Below are 17,498 nucleotides of genomic sequence, written 5' to 3'. Positions count from 1 at the left end.
AGTCGTGACGTAAGCGGTGGAACCAAAATATTGCGCAACACATATTCCCCAGTAGAGCTGGTGTGGGAGTTCGTGTAAGTAGCGGTAGTTCGGAAGATGTTTTTTCAGAAGATAGCGACTCGAATGCCTTAAGCTTAGTACATGACAGCGCTGGGGATAATCCAGAATCTTCAGGAGAGTCTGGGCCACGTCCTTAACAATATGAGCCGCGTAGGGTTCACCGAAGCGATTCGCACGAAGACAGTACAGAACATGTTGACAGCGATGCGACCGCCTCGGAAACTCAGACTGGTATTTAATTTACTTTGTGATCTATTTGTATTTAACATGAAAATGCAATAAAGCGAGGGTACAATCTAAAGGAATGCAACAGAATTTTTTTAAACTTGAGCTTCTGAGAGTGTTTTATATAAAATTATCAAAGGTGCGAGTGTGGAACTTATCAACCAATGCCGACAACTCATGAAAGTGTTTGTTGTACGGAAATCGGGCAATTGTGACAAAATGGCCTGAAACCCAGATAAGTTGTATCACTGAGCATCCAGGTTTTCAGTCAATTTGCCTCGATTTCTGGGTGCTGGAGACGGCCAAGTACGCTTACAGGCAGCAGCAAAGCACAGATAATCACACCGGAAACGACTGAGCTAAATATTTTCTGTTTCATCTGTTTTGTTACATTTTGAGATCGATTTACTTCAGTTGTTTCTGCTATTGATTTGATAATACAGTACTAGAGCTGGTTGTTTTTCGCTTCTTTCCTGGCAGGAAATTTCGCTAAATTGCCTACAGATAGCTTGTTCGTTGGTGTTGGGGATATCGCGGCAAACACTTTAGGGTCGCTGTGCTATCTTGTGCGGTAAACAATATCCTTCATCTCAGAAGCATTTCCATCGATAAACAAGTTGTATCATGTACATTTCCTTGTGTGGCCTTCATGATTATCCAACCCTGTTTGTGTTTGCTTCGATTTGAAATATTGAAAAGATAGTTTTGCAAGCTGAAATCAGGATCTTTTAAGTTGTACTCAAAATGATGAATATTGTCCTACTGACCTTTGAATGTATTTTCACTGCTGTGAAAACCGCGACACAAATTCTTCTGCTGTTTCTCTGCAGGGTTTCTCAAAGGAAGCACTAAGTGGGGCTGGCATGGATTTTCTTATAGAACATAAGGGTTGATTATGGGATCCTGTATAGAATTCTTTGTATAGAACCGACAAAATTCCAGATCACGTTATTACACACTGATATCAACGAATTCTCTTTCTTTGATACGTGTTTCGAATTCAGGCAAAGGTTCAGACATGTCAGTGTCTTTTACGGGCTCAGCGCTGGCTCCCAAACAACTGGCTTCCCCATAATCTTTCATTAGATGAGAAAAAAGATGTTTTTAGAGAACCAATAAAGCTATTGTTGTTTAATTAACGAAACGTTCTCATGTAAATCGATTTTGTACTTTCTCTGTTGACCTCTAACTTTTGAAGAGCTCAACTTCTTTCTCAGTTTGGTCAGCCACTTCCGAATCCTCGTCGTCTGCCGACTGTATGGGTTGTTTTTTCGTCTTCCGAATAATTTGCTTCTGGTGAGGCCTGAATCGTCGGTACAGCACCAGGAAGAAAAATGACTGCTACAAACAACAGAACGTTAGAACGGCTCGACGAAATCGGCTATTTTCACTTGAACAAATTCCACAAATTGTCGCTTCAAATTTGCGTCATTTGGAAATATTTGCATTGTATGCCCAGTTTTGTTTGAATCAGTACAAAACTGGACGGCACAACGCTTCACCATTACGAAAAAATTGATCATATTGAAGTAAACTGTAAGTAAAAAAATCATGACGAGACCAGCAAACAACGGCTGTAGAAAAGACTCCTTCGTGCCTCACGCGATTATAAAACGAGACTTTGAAGGGTCCACCCGTGACGTCACAGGAAAGAGGGCGCCATTCAAGATGGCGAATGTTTCGAATTTGGAAGAGCTTTTACAAAGTGAAAATGGACTTTTGAGAAAAAACGAATGGTACCTTTGGTGTACTTGATATATTTACTAAACATCTATGTGAAAAGAAAATGAACGTTTTTTGGGTTTACATGCCCTTTAAAAGTTCGCTCTTCGATTCCACAAGAATGAGAGGTTACTTCCCCTCAACCTTGGATGTTTAACGGCTACTGATGAAGTAGTAACGGGATTTTCTTTTTAGTATCCTGTGGCATGTTTGCAAATTAGTTTATCCAGAGATTTTCCTTCTACGAAGTTCGGAACAAATGATGTTTATTTCTTTAAGACAACCGCTGATCAGACTCTAGTGATTGAGGCTCACGTGGGCCTTGATGTCAAGTGGCGGGGGGGAGGGGGGGAAGAGAGGAGCGGGGGAAGAGAGGAGCGGGAACGGGAGGTGAACAGCACTTTTCGATTTTTCAATTATATAGTACTGAAGCGTTAAGGGAAAAACTTTAATAAGTTTCCTGTGAACAGCGAAATATCATGGATTTTGTTCTAATTTCTAGTAATATCTATTTCTACTCTTTTTTCAGCTAGTAAGTCATTGTTTTTGTTAAATCGTTCTGGTGTTTGTTTTATAAAGGGCATGACAGTTTTCGAAAAATCGACCTCCAATGTTACTTTAAATTTGAGCCTCGACATGGGTCGCCACGAGTGTTCGCTGGGGTGATCAGAAAATCTATCATAACTTGATAAATTTTGAAGATCAGATGAAGTGGATTGTGGTTCTAGAATAAGGAAATGAAAGTCTTTCAATGTACAAGAAATCAGCGAAATCTATTTTTCAAGCTAGATCGGCCGGACCGCTTTTATGGATATTCTCTCTTAATTATGAATATGAATAAAAATCATAAATTTAAAAGAGCAAGATTCTGAAAAAGCAGCAATGATTAGCAACTTGAGAAATTCTTTACTTGGGTGCATATTCTGAGTGTTTATTATCCGTCGAACTACAACCTTTTGTAGCAACCTAAGAAATGAGAAAGTAATGAACTACTTGTTCAGAAATAAAAAAACACCACATCAATTTTGCGAGTTTCCAGATCGGAATATTAAAAGCACAAGTTAAGCAAGATATTATGAAAAAATTAAAACGATCTAAGTTCTCACGTGCAAAGAAAAAACAACAAGTAAACCTAAATTAAAGACCAACAACGTCTATGAATCAGCACAGTTACTAAACTATTAACACGAGTCTCTTTTCTTCTTTTCCAAAACAGCTCCAGGGTCATCAACTCTCTTTCTTTTCTGTTTTAGCCGAGATAAGTTCCTGCTGACCTTTAGTGTCCTTACATGTTCTTGACCATACTTGGAGATATAAATTACCAGTGCACGCTTATAGCAGTCTTTTGCTTCATCTGTGTCGCCCAGATCACTGTGTAAATTACCCAGATTGTTGTAAGAGGTTGCAACATCAACATGCTCAGGTCCCAGCTGTTTCATCTTAATCTCCAGTGCACGCTTATAGCAGTCTTTTGCTTCATCTGTGTCGCCCAGAGCCTTGTGCAAATTACCCAGATTGTTGTAAGACCTTGCAACATCAACATGCTCAGCTCCCAGCTGTTTCATATTAATCTCCAGTGCACGCTTATAGCAGTCTTTTGCTTCATCTGTGTCGCCCAGATCACTGTGTATATTACCCAGATTGTTGTAAGAGGTTGCAACATCAACATGCTCAGGTCCCAGCTGTTTCATCTGAATCTCCAGTGCACGCTTATAGCAGTCTTTTGCTTCATCTGTGTCGCCCAGAGCCTTGTGTAAAGTACCCAGATTGTTGTAAGACCTTGCAACATCAACATGCTCAGGTCCCAGCTTTTTCAGACGAATCTCCAGTGCAAGCTTATAGCAGTCTTTTGCTTTATCTGTGTCGCCCAGAGCCTTGTGTAAAGTACCCAGATTGTTGTAAGACCTTGCAACATCAACATGCTCAGGTCCCAGCTGTTTCATCTGAATCTCCAGTGCACGCTTATAGCAGTCTTTTGCTTCATCTGTGTCGCCCAGAGCCTTGTGTAAATTACCCAGATTGTTGTAAGACCTTGCCACATCAACATGCTCAGGTCCCAGCTGTTTCATCTGAATCTCCAGTGCACGCTTATAGCAGTCTTTTGCTTCATCTGTGTCGCCCAGATCACTGTGTGAATTACCCAGATTGTCGTAAGACCTTGCAACATCAACATGCTCAGGTCCCAGCTGTTTCATCTGAATCTCCAGTGCACGCTTATAGCAGTCTTTTGCTTCATCTGTGTCGCCCAGAGCCTTGTGTAAAGTACCCAGATTGTTGTAAGAGGTTGCAACATCAACATGCTCAGGTCCCAGCTTTTTCAGACGAATCTCCAGTGCACGCTTACAGCAGTCCTTTGCTTCATCTGTGTCGCCCAGATCACTGTGTAAACTACCCAGATTGTTGTAAGAGGTTGCAACATGAACATGCTCAGGTCCCAGCTGTTTCATCTGAATCTCCAGTGCACGCTTATAGCAGTCTTTTGCTTCATCTGTGTCGCCCAGATCACTGTGTAAATTACCCAGATTGTTGTAAGAGGTTGCAACAGCAACATGCTCAGGTCCCAGCTGTTTCATCTTAATCTCCAGTGCACGCTTATAGCAGTCTTTTGCTTCATCTGTGTCGCCCAGAGCCTTGTGTAAATTACCCAGATTGTTGTAAGAGGTTGCAACAGCAACATGCTCAGGTCCCAGCTGTTTCATCTTAATCTCCAGTGCACGCTTATAGCAGTCTTTTGCTTCATCTGTGTCGCCCAGAGCCTTGTGTAAATTACCCAGATTGTTGTAAGAGCTTGCAACATCAACATGCTCAGGTCCCAGCTTTTTCAGACGAATCTCCAGTGCACGCTTATAGCAGTCTTTTGCTTCATCTGTGTCGCCCAGATGACTGTGTAAACTACCCAGATTGTTGTAAGAGGTTGCAACATGAACATGCTCAGGTCCCAGCTGTTTCATCTGAATCTCCAGTGCACGCTTATAGCAGTCTTTTGCTTCATCTGTGTCCCCCAGAGCCTTGTGTAAACTACCCAGATTGTTGTAAGAGGTTGCAACATCAACATGCTCAGGTCCCAGCTGTTTCATATTAATCTCCAGTGCACGCTTATAGCAGTCTTTTGCTTTATCTGTGTCGCCCAGATCACTGTGTAAATTACCCAGATTGTTGTAAGACCTTGCAACAGCAACATGCTCAGGTCCCAGCTGTTTCATCTGAATCTCCCGTGCACGCTTATAGCAGTCTTTTGCTTCATCTGTGTCGCCCAGATCACTGTGTAAATTACCCAGATTGTTGTAAGAGGTTGCAACAGCAACATGCTCAGGTCCCAGCTGTTTCATCTTAATCTCCAGTGCACGCTTATAGCAGTCTTTTGCTTCATCTGTGTCGCCCAGAGCCTTGTGTAAATTACCCAGATTGTTGTAAGAGGTTGCAACAGCAACATGCTCAGGTCCCAGCTGTTTCATCTTAATCTCCAGTGCACGCTTATAGCAGTCTTTTGCTTCATCTGTGTCGCCCAGAGCCTTGTGTAAATTACCCAGATTGTTGTAAGAGCTTGCAACATCAACATGCTCAGGTCCCAGCTTTTTCAGACGAATCTCCAGTGCACGCTTATAGCAGTCTTTTGCTTCATCTGTGTCGCCCAGATGACTGTGTAAACTACCCAGATTGTTGTAAGAGGTTGCAACATGAACATGCTCAGGTCCCAGCTGTTTCATCTGAATCTCCAGTGCACGCTTATAGCAGTCTTTTGCTTCATCTGTGTCCCCCAGAGCCTTGTGTAAACTACCCAGATTGTTGTAAGAGGTTGCAACATCAACATGCTCAGGTCCCAGCTGTTTCATATTAATCTCCAGTGCACGCTTATAGCAGTCTTTTGCTTTATCTGTGTCGCCCAGATCACTGTGTAAATTACCCAGATTGTTGTAAGACCTTGCAACAGCAACATGCTCAGGTCCCAGCTGTTTCATCTGAATCTCCCGTGCACGCTTATAGCAGTCTTTTGCTTCATCTGTGTCGCCCAGAGCCTTGTGTAAAGTACCCAGAATGTTGTAAGAGCTTGCAACATCAACATGCTCAGGTCCCAGCTTTTTCATTTGAATTTTTAACAGCCATTTACCATAGACTAGCGCCGCTCTAAACCTACTGTGGTTTAGGCACATGTTAGTAAGGCTCCAAAGGCCATCCGGAAAATTACACAAGGCTCTATTGCTCGCTTCTGGTATTCCTTTCCCGAGTGACATGTCTTCAATTTTTAAGCTCAACGTTGTAAGATGGGGAACTATTCTTGTTCCCACAACAATAGATTCCAGCTCTTTAAATTTTGAGAAAGACATTACCGCGCCATACACCACTTTGTGGCTTTGATCCTTTGCGAAACCTTTTGTCGCAGATTTAATAACATCAAGAACGACACCATGGACTCGAATATAAACACCAGTTGATTCTTCTTCAATTAGCAACAGTGAACATCGACTCATCCTCGTTCTTATCATATCTTCATCTTCAAATTCGTCATCAGTTGTTTTAACATACTCGATAATAATGTCTTGCAGTATCGGCTGTGAAGCACACATTGAAAGAAAAAGGAACATGTGATGCAAAATTATATCATTTTCCATCACCATTTCGACAGCGAGTGTTATTGCTTTGGTCATGGTCTGCGGATAGGCTGGATTTGTCGCAGCAAGAATGCTTTCAGTATTGCTTCGTTTCCCCTCTTCCAATTTCTTCAAATAGTCGGTCCAGCCAAATTTCGAGGTTCCTTTATTCTGACGAACTTGTCTCACATACGTGGCTGCGGCTGCCAATGAAAGTGGCTGGTAGTCTAGTTCTTTCGCAATTTCTTTTTCCATCTTGGCATCTGAGATACCAGAAAGGAGGTTAAGCAGAAAGCACGCATCATCAGGTTGCATTCCTGCGCTGATTGAGATATTTTGTATGGAAGAGCTTGACAACGGTATAGACGCAGTGTCTTTTGTTGTTATTAGCATCTGACCCCTTGCCCACAACTCGCTGTCTGCATCTGGCAAATAATCGCTTGTACGAGATTCGCTGGTCACATTATCAACTACTAACAGCCATGAAGCGTAATGCTCAATTTTTGTACTTATTAAGGTCTTGAAATATGAAATCTTCTCGTCTGTGTTCAAATCTTTGGAGCGGTAAGTGTTTGTTATTTCATACCCGGGACAATTGCAATGTTGAGCGAAAAGGACATACGATTTCAAGAGTGCTTCCGAGTTTTCAGCATTCAACGTCATGACAAATGAAGCTGCAGAAGGTAATTGTTCGACCTCGTCGTAAAATCGCCTGGCTGCTAATCGGGCCAGCTGAGATTTTCCACTTCCTGGATTTCCTGACAAATACAGTATGCTCAACCCATCATTGGCGTCTTTTAGTGTTTGGAGGTTTTGTAAAACTTTACCAACTTCAGATTCCCGACTAGCGATGTCGTGGCTAGGTTTGGGAGGGAGAATACAAAATGGAGAGACATCGAAATTTAATTGCTCTTCTAGGGCAAGCCTCTGTTCTTCTTTCACTTGAAGTTCCTCTTCTTTGTCTTTAACTTCTTGTTTCAAGTCGTCAACCTTCCTTAAAACTTCGTTCAACTCCTCCGTTAAGAAGTTTGTCTGATTTTGAACTTCGTTGATTTCCAATGACGGGAGACCGAGTGCGTGGAATGCAGTTTTAACCTTTGTAATGACAGTTTGGAAATCTCCGTTGGAGAGGTGGCCCCGAGGCATATGTGCAAATTCTTCATTTCGAAATTTCCTTAAGTCGTCCGCATTTGATCTAATTGATGGATTGAGAGAAGATATGCAATCTGAATACAGGATAGCGTAAAACAGCATGGTACAATCCCACTCAGCTCTATCGCCATTCTTCATGGTTGTCAACAGCACAGCGTTTCTTTTTCTGTTTCGAGTAGACTCGCCATTCCAGAAGTCCATTCCATTTTTGGGTTGATCTTTCCATTCTCCCAGTGTTGTCTTGTATCGATTGTCCCATTCTTGTTTGAAGATGGTTCGCAGACCCTCAGTTAGTATGTCAGTGACAACGTAACAAATCCTGTAGTAATTCAGTTGCTCTGTGGTGTACTTCAACCGAGTGGCCATTATCAGTTACATCCTATTAAAACCATAGTTATGTTAGTACCCAATTCGGTTATGTGAGTAGGTCGCTATACTTTGCTGATCCTTTAACGGTTTTGCGGTACTTGGTGTGAATATTTATTTACCTACCAAGATATTTTCGCTGATACATGTCCATTATATTTTAGAGAGGAAGTAAGGGCAATTGAAAAACTCTGGCTTTCAAAACAATTTGCTCGATGGAGTCAAGGGCTAATAAAAGGGAGGAAAAGAGAGTGGTAAAGATCCACTGTCACTCAACTTAAACGTCAGTATAATACAGAAAAGTGCTCAGAGCAACAACTTAAACGTCAGTATAATACAGAAAAGTGCTCAGAGCAACAAGGATACGGTTTATATGTGAAAGAAACCATCTTCTTGCTTCCTTATTTGTTAATTTGTTTCTTTCTTTCAGTGTTCACTCTTTCAGTGTTCACTTGGTTCCACGATAGGTATTTTTCGAGACACAGTCGACCTGAAATATGGAACTCGACAGATCTCACCTGATTTAGCCCCTTCGCATATTAGAGAGAAAAAACTAGGTTAAAATGTTGACACTGAATCACTCAGCCCAAAAACAAAATTACGCAGGGAACTCATGGTCGAAGTCAATGACAAGGGAGTTTTTAAGCTGTACGATTATCGTCTTCTGCTGAGCTGGTAGTTTTTTTCAGCTTGTGAAGTAATTGGTGATGGTACTCTTACAAAAGCTAAATTGCAAGTCTCCTAACATCAAGGATCACTTTACCTTAGTTCAAGCATGCTGATGGGATCAAGAACACTGCAAGGTAGTGAGAGGGTGGCGTACGTGGGAGATAAGGGAATGCAACAAGGAGGAGTCCCCATCCTGATGAGTGTGAGGACGAAGAGAGCCTTAATGGAATGGATGCAAATCTGCATGAGAACCATTAAGGCAAGATTCTACTCAAACCACAAAAGCTAACGGTAATAAAAGCATATGCACCAACAGACGATACGATGGACGAGGGAAAGAATGAATTTAACAATCAACTGCTAGACTCTGTTGCAAGCTGCAGTAGTCATGATATGATTTTGATGGTGGGAGACCTGAACCCTTACGGGAGTAACAACATTAACAGAGAGGAGGTACTGAGGAAATTTAGTGTCGGAGTCACGAATGATAATGGGAAAGGTTATGTGACCTCTGTGGTACGAATGGCTTAGTTGTAACTGGAACAGTTTCCCACATAAAGAGATCCATAAGCTGACCCGGAAGTCACCAGGTGGGAAGACTGTTAACCAGCTCGACCATGTCTTTATGAATGGACGCACGAGAACATCGATTCCGGACACGAGAGTGATGAGAGGAACAGACGTATATGGTGACTACTACCTGATGAGAACCAGAATGAGACTAAAGTTGGCAAAGGCGCATGGGAAGAAGAAAACAAGTATGAGGTTTGACGTGTGTCAGTTGCAAAGTGAAGAGATCAGGAGGAGATATAACATTAAAGTGAAGAACAGGTTTGCAACGATATGAGATATAGAAGATTCAAAGGAAGCACGACAAGATCTTGGTGACGTACAGAGATGCCACATAGAAAGTAATTGGAAGGTAAAAATGGAGAGCAAGCCATGGATAGGAGACACGACGTGGGAAAAAATTCAGGAGGGGTAAGACGCAAAACTTAATATAGAGGGTGCGAGATTGGAAGGACTTGAACAGCGATAAAGAGAGGAGTATAGTGCGAAAGAAAAGGAAGTGAAAGAGAGTGCTAGGGAGGATAAGAGGAATTAGTTGGAGGAAAGGGCTACAGCAACAGACAAGGTCCCTGAGAATGGTAGAAACGAGAAGCTAAACAGCATAACCAAGACAACAGCCGGGAACAGAGGAGGCGAGAATTGGGTGTGAAAGACAAACTGGGGGTGCATAAGACAGAATCACAAGAAAGATTGCAGAGCTAGGTAGAGAACTTGAGTAAAAATTTCAAACAGAGATGACCCCACAAAGCCGGTGGAAGAGAAAGAAGAAACAGAAGAACTGGAGTAGATTGAGGAAATCGATATAGGAAGATGGCGAATACAAGAGGTTAAGGATGCGATCAGGAAAACAAAGCCAGGGCCCAGACCTACTAAGGGCTGACATGGAATACACCGCAAGTGGGCAGACTGATGATATAACAGGCTTTAGAAAAGAGAAAGGTGACCAGAAGTGTGTAAGAAGGGACTTGTTGTCAATATATTTAAGAAAGGTGATTTGCGTGATTGTAATAATTGGAGAGGAGTGACTTTGCTACCCACCATCAATAGAATATTCCACAGGATGCTGCTAGAACGGATCAAGAAAGGTTTAGACAAGAAGCTTCAAAAAGAGCAGGCCGGCTTTAGACCAAATGGAAATACAACTGAACAGATCTTTACATTAAAGAAACATCTTAGAGCAGGCAAATGACTGGAGGGCGAGTCTGCACGCGCACTTTGTGGACTTTGAAAAGAAGCCCTTGATTCGGTACGCAGAGAAAGCTCCTGGAACACCACAGGGAGCTATGGAATTCCGCGCAAGATGGTGAGAGTGGTAGTAGGGATATACGGAGGGTTTGAATGCGCCGTAATCGACGGATGGGAGATATCAGACTGGTTCAAGATTTAGTCAAGAGTAAAGCAGGGATGCGTAATGTCAGGATTCTTATTCTTACTGGCTATGGATTGGATCATGAGGAAGACAACAGCAAGACAATGAGAATGGAGTTTGCAACGAACAGGGAGAGCATTGTGGTAAATGGTGAAGAAGTGAAAGATGTCGAAAAGTTGGCGTATCTTGGAGCTATTGTAGAAAAGAAAAGAAAGGTGGAGGCAGTGAAGACATTAGGAACAGACTGCAGAAGGCACGAGGTGCATTCCAGAGGCTATGGAAGGTGTGGGTAGCCAGAGGAATGGAAAGAGAGCCAAGATGTGCCAATTCCAGACTTTACTCCGACCGGTCCTGCTACATGGTTGTGAAACATGTAAGATCACAAAGACCGATGAAAGAACACTGAAAAGTTTTCAGTACTAATGCCTAAGGCGGATACTCAGGACTAGATGGCAGCAAAGAATGACAAACAGGAGAGAAGTTGAAATGGCAGACACCAATAAAATTAGTTGCGAGTTGGGAAGAAGGAGGTGGAACTGTTTAGGACATTTACTCAGGAGAGAAGGTGTGAACGACTCTTTTGTGGTATTGGGGTGGACACCAGAATGTCAAAAGGCGAGAAGGAGACCAAAGACAGTAAAAGGAAAGGAAAAAGGAAAAGCAAAGGAAAAAGGCAAGGCGATATGGAAGAGCTGGATTGTGGCTGGGGTGGCGGCACGCAACAGGGGGGTTGGGCGGACGATATGACGGCCTTATGCACCTACTGGCCCAACGAGCGATGATGATGATAATGAGGATGATGATACACACCATACGTGACAGTTAACTTTAATTTACGTGCAATGGTAACCCGTGGTTTCTCGGCGAAAGGAAAGAAATAATTACTGTGGAGCTAGAGATCGGAAACAAAAATAAATTTAGAGAAAAAGTGTACCGATCTTGTGGGGTACACTTTACTCTCAGTCGTCAAATTCTTTCATTGCTTGTCATCAACGTTCACCACGTCACAAACTTCCAACGCTCTCTCCTCAAACCTATCACTCTAATTATCACCTCTCCTATTTCAATCTTAACCTAACCGTGACTGCGTGAGTCTCATGTCACGCAACTTCCGTTTAAAAGGTTACTTGGAACTTACTTTCGAATCAGTGAGTTAAATGATACATACCGTTCTAGAAGTTTGACAAAACTTGGGAATACTTGAACTGTCTGCAATCAAAGGTTGAACAATTTAGAATCAAACTCCTTTTTTCAGAATGACCAAGGACTGATTGACTAAAACGAGGAGACTAAAGGAGTTGTTCACCTTCAGGTATGGGATATCACCCCTCCCCCGGTCCTGTGGGTATTTCTCCAGAAAATTCCCCCATCAGGTGAAGAGGAGGGGGGAAGGGAGGAAGGAGGGGGGCATTAATATACAAATCATTCTAACATTCCTAACTCAAGGAAAAAACCGAAATAAAAGGCAACCTTCTGGCGCTGGTGCCTGGCTTGATTACTACAACAACCGAATTTAAAATATTGTCAAGAATGTTTTGATCAAACTCCTTTTCACAGCAGCAACAAGGATAAAACATTAGATTTTAAAAAGCCTTTTTAACAGAATGTGAAAATCTTTTTCAAAGAATCTATGCAGTGACTACAACAGTATAGTTGGTTTTGATTTCTGTGTAAGCGTCAAAATTTCAACCACACAAGACAACAAATTGCTCATGCACAACAAGCCTTCAACGCGTAAACAGGAACACGAATTTTAAATAAAAAATATTTTTAAAAAATTCTCAAATCGGTAGGAGTGGGTTCTGGGTTGAAGAGAAGGGGGGTTTACTTGCACACCATTCCACATTCCCTCTCTGAATTCAAAGCAGACAAAAGACAACATCAAGAAAATACTCAAGTTGGCGATTTTCTAACTGCAGTCGTGTCTGGTGTGATATTTCAAGTAATTGGAGTAAGCTCTTGGGCAGAGGTCAAACATATTTGCATATCTTCTTCTAGAATTTTCTGCTCAAAATTTTTCTTAGAACTGCATGCAAACATTTCTTGGAGCAAACAAGGAAAAAGTTCTATATTGAGAGTCTTTCACCGGAGGAAAAACTTTCGCACGAACAATTCAGTTTAAAGTTCACAATCTTCAGCAATAAAACATACCTTATAATTTCTTTATCAAAATACACAGTAAGCCAAGAGCGGATAAGGTTACAAAATTAGGGGAAAGTGTTTATAAACAACAACGGTGAATTCGAAAAGATCTCCAATCGACTGTGGAGTTGTTTGTGCCACTTTGCCTCTATGGTGTTCTCTTAGACATAATACATTCAACCTTCCCAACATCAAAATGTACGCAATGACTAAATCGACGAGAAAGTTCGTGATCCTTTATCAATCTCGAGATCGAAGACCAGTACTGTATTTCTTGCTGTTGTCCAAAAGCAGTTAAATGTTTAGTTGCAGTTTCAAAATTAGCAAGTCATGGCCCGCTACAGAAACTACAAATTTTCACTATAACATAATATATACTTACTAGTGAGGCTAATCTCAGTGCCTTGAGGAATAACTAAGGCTAATAAATTCCATCGTTTGTCACGTACACATGTACTGTGTTGCATTTTTTTGCGATTGTCCAAAAGCAGTTAAATGTTTCGTTTCAGTTTCAAAATGAGGAAGTTGTGGCCCGCTAAAGAAACTACAAATTTATACTACAACTCAATGTACTTACCAGCGAGGCTAATTTCAGCGCCTTGAGGAACTACTAAGGCCGACAAATGCTCTCGTTTGTCTTTGAATCTTTTCACTGCCGCTGTGGATCGTGATGGTCAGGCTTGCACGAAGAAGGCTTGCAATCAAAACGTTCCGATCTGTACATTGAAGGTAAAAACAAAGTGCAATAAACGATTATACTTCATCTCATATTGTGCCGTTGCCCATAAAAAAAATAGGTCCGCAATGCGTACTTGTGTGGGATTTCATTGACAAAGTGTTTGCAAGGGGTTTTTGAGCGGAAGCAAACCTGTCGCTCACCGTGAGTCAACTGTACTACAGGGGTGATATTAGGCCTGGAATTAACAGCCTGAATAGTAACTTTTGTGCGGGAATTATTTGAACAAATACAGATTCACAGGAGAGATCTGTGGTACTAACTTATACTTTTATCAAGCAATATGCCTTTCCCTCCCTCCCTGGAAGCTTTTTGGCGTGTTTTTGAACGTTTGGTAATCGTCTTCAACAAATAAATTACCTCTTGGTGGCTTAGGCTATATATTTGTTTATACGGCAATACTGGAAATACTTGGAGCATTAAATGTTTTCGTAACAGTCATTGAAAAAAAATTGAAAAAATTTCTGCTACTACTGTTTAACTCGTGGATACACGATAGCGTAGAAACGAGTTCTTGTGGGCGCTCTGCGATATGCAAATTAGCGTGGACTCTTCGTAATTAGTCGGCTTCGAACTCGAGATCTATCCTTCCGAAGAAGTAAGTCCAAAGTCCTGGCGCTATTATGATTGCACTGACCGTTGCGATATTTATTGTCTTTACACGCCTGTTTCGACATTTACTATATTGAAATGGACTTCAAATGTTTCAGATTAGAGCTATGATCAACTTAAAAACCAAATTTGAAGGGTCTTCGAATCGTCCATGCGCTAAACATAACGAGGACCAGCGAGAATCACGAAGACTTTGTGAGTGACAGCAAGCTGTTGACACAGAAATTCCCACGGAAACATGTACCCATGACATAAAAAAAATGGTAATTTGCAGCGTTATTTCTTTCTACGCCAATTTGGGTCTTTCCGTTGTAATCGTTTCGTTTTGTTATTCTTCTATGCAAACGTGACTGTTTTGATGGTAAGAATGAAAGATGATCGCTTTCAAGAAGTCGTTGCCGAGCACGTGACTATAATCTGGCCGGTGTTGTTTTGATCACTTGACGATCTTTTTCGCTGAAAATACAGGACGACTTCCTATTTCAAGGAATGCTTTTCCAATTAATTTCTATCGCATCGGTGTAAAAAAGTACAGGTATATGGGTGTTCTGAAAAACAAAAGGGAAATTCAAAACTACGAGAAATTGCGAGTAATCGGCCTCTTCTGCTACACGCGGGTTTTTTTGGTGTAACATGCGTGTGTTTCCCATAAGTTACAAGCACTTTACGCACGTGGGAATGCTGCAATCACGAATTTTAGATTACGTGAAAGTCACGCGTGTGGTTGTTTGCTCACTTCACTAATATGTTTGTTTGCTTGTTGTTATTTTTTTTTTGGTATCCTGGAGTATTTCAGGAGGGGTTGCAGACTTAACTGTGGAATAATTGTTTAATGCAGGGTTGTCAATAAAGGTTGCAGTTAGAAATTAGCCAAGATGCTAAAGGAGCTGCCTTGAAATTTCAAGACTGTGTGTTATGTAGTTTATTTTTGTCTTTTGTAAATGGTTGTTAAACTGGACAACTCTTAGAAAGATGACTTCAAACTTAATTTTAAAAGGCCTGTTCTGGTACCAAATGAATAAGCAGCATTTCCTTATTAATAGTTTTGCGAGTTTCTCATTACAAATTCCTCTGAAAAAAGGGAAACAACTCTTTTCATAACTATTTACTGCTTTCTTTTGTTGCTCTCTTAACTTAAAAACAATGTACATCATGATAAAGTAATTTGTTAGAGGACACTGTGAAATGAGGCCCAAACAGCTTTATGATCTGTGAAATATGTTGCTAAAACATCTGCTTGTATATCAATGTTAGATATATTTGTATATATATGATCAATTACTGTGTTGTTGTCAGTTGTATAAGTTGATATGAACTGTTTGTAATGGTTATCCCTCACTAGTAAATTATACAAAGGTCTTCTGTCTGTTTCAATAAGCCAATTTATATTAAAGTCTCCAGTAATGTTATTGTTGTCTGGTGAAATGTTATTTAATACCTCAGTTATTGCTTCATAAAGTTGTCTTACAGGCACGTTTGGGGAGTGATATATCCCTATGATTATTCAATTCTAAAGACTTGCTAACTTAATTACTGTTATTTCAACATCATGTATATTGTGACAATAGGGGTATCCAGGTAAGTATGGGATTTTACTGTTCACAGCTGTACCACCATAAGACCTTGATCCATTGCTGGAATTAAGGTTATCATTACGGAAGAGAACATAACCAGCAATGTCATAAATGTCATTATTATCTTGAGATTTAAATCTTGTTTCTGTGAAAAATATTGATATCAGCACTTAGATAAATTAAGTCTTTACGTATATCTTCTATGTGTTTGTGAAGAGACCTTACATTAAGATAACACAGTTTAAGAAGGGAAAATGTTATGTCATGGAGAGGGGAGATGCAAAGCTTAAGTTTTGCAGTTTTTCTTAATCTCTCCATCTGGATTAACAGCAATCTTGCTTTCACACAAATCAGAAATATAAAGGCCTTCTATAGCAGTCACTCTACTGAGTCCCACATAATGTATGTGTGGAATAGTATTTCTGGTACTAAAATCCACAACAATTCTACTGTCAGTATCACCTTGTGACCTGTGAATTGTTTTTGCTGCTGCGGGACGCAGTGGAAATTGTTTTCGAACAACTTGTGCTGTTCTGTTTCTACCTACCGCAAACTGTGTAGTCACAGGGTTTACTGGGGTCCGTGTGTGTTCAATTCCTTGTACATACAAATGTCTTTTTTCATTCCTTGTTTTCTGACCTACATCTGAGTGGTCAAATTGTACCCATACAATACCAGATGGTTTGGTTTGTTGATGTAACTGAACTAGTTTAACAACATTTCCAGCACCATTTGTCATGCCATCTTCGGTTCGTACATTCATGACAAGGTGTGTTCTTTCACCCTCAGCAAGACAAAGGGTTGAGGCTAACTGTTTTGTTTTTCTTGGATCATTGGGTATTTGTCTTAGTATTTTGTTTCTTAGCTCTGGAGAGATAGCTCCAATAACACTATCTAGAGCATTTATTGTGAATTTGTTTCCTGTGGCCGCATTATGGGCCCTTTTATCAAATTCATCTACTTTAGCATTCTGTATAAATAAGTGAGGTGCATCTATTGGGTTGTTGATGTGTTCTTGTATAGCTCTCTTTAAGTTTTGCAATGTCAGCTACTGTGTGTTTACCTTTATGCAACCTATTAAGTAATTCCACATACAATTTGCTGTCTCTTTGACCCATGATTTCATTAACTTCAAACATTTTAAAGTGTTTATGCCATAAACTGGGAGAAAGAACAGCATAAATCTACATTTTTGAGGTCTTTGAAAATATAAGCATCCATAACAGATTCTAATTGGAATAAGTCACCAATAGCAATTATGCTCACACCTCCAAAATCCTCTCTACAGCCTTTTATATCTTTAAGCCTATTGTTTAGCTGCATTACAAATTACCATTACCATTTTCTACCATTGAGATTTCATCAACAAAAATTAATTGACTTCTCAAAGTGTTTAGTCTACTTGAATCAAGCTGTTTGTAATGTCTCAGTGATTGATTGGCAGGAATGGCCAGAGTGCTATAAAGAGTGTTACCCTTAAACTTTATCAGTTGGAGCTAATAGTATAACTTTGATCTGATGAAAATCATCACCAGCTCTAGTGTTATAATACTTAAGCACTGCCTGATACAAATCTTTTGTTAAATGCGATTTGCCAACACCAGCCCCTCCACTGAGGAAGCAGTAGAAAGGGGTTTCTGAGGTTTTAATCTGATGTAAAATGTGATAAAAAATTCTTTTTGCTCTTTATCGGGTGTCTGGACCATTTGACG

At 40.6% G+C, this 17,498-nt stretch overlaps 2 protein-coding genes and 1 long non-coding RNA gene across 6 annotated transcripts in view; 1 reads left to right on the top strand and 2 right to left on the bottom strand.

Annotated features, from left to right (window-relative positions):
* LOC149046094 (uncharacterized) overlaps positions 1-17,498 on the bottom strand; it is an 87,506-nt gene that overhangs the window by 41,713 nt on the left and 28,295 nt on the right. The gene's annotated exons all lie outside the window — the stretch shown is intronic.
* On the top strand, positions 54-1,420 carry LOC149046096 (uncharacterized). The gene is made up of 2 exons (XR_016186641.1): positions 54-291; positions 766-1,420. It is a non-coding gene; the product is annotated as an uncharacterized LOC149046096 (long non-coding RNA).
* LOC113668816 (uncharacterized) overlaps positions 2,442-17,498 on the bottom strand; it is a 112,673-nt gene continuing 97,616 nt past the window's right edge. For 2 of the 4 annotated variants that reach the window (XM_089206438.1, XM_089206437.1), the window contains exons 2-3: positions 11,891-11,931; positions 2,442-8,127 (exon numbers count right to left, since the gene is read on the bottom strand). In XM_089206438.1, the coding sequence (XP_089062564.1) occupies positions 3,189-8,114 (4,926 nt within the window). In that variant the 5' untranslated portion in view covers positions 8,115-8,127; positions 11,891-11,931 and the 3' untranslated portion in view covers positions 2,442-3,188. Of the gene's footprint in view, positions 8,391-8,430; positions 9,484-11,890; positions 11,932-13,441; positions 13,581-17,498 lie in introns of those variants that run through there. The other 2 variants (XM_089206436.1, XM_089206439.1) reach the window with 2 other exon arrangements.

This window comes from Pocillopora damicornis, chromosome 5 (genome assembly GCF_964200805.1).
Source record: "Pocillopora damicornis chromosome 5, jaPocDami1.2, whole genome shotgun sequence".
NCBI classification, from domain to species: domain Eukaryota; kingdom Metazoa; phylum Cnidaria; class Anthozoa; order Scleractinia; family Pocilloporidae; genus Pocillopora; species Pocillopora damicornis.
The sequence above is the reverse complement of the archived record's forward strand: the minus strand, read 5'-3'. Positions and strand labels throughout refer to the sequence as shown.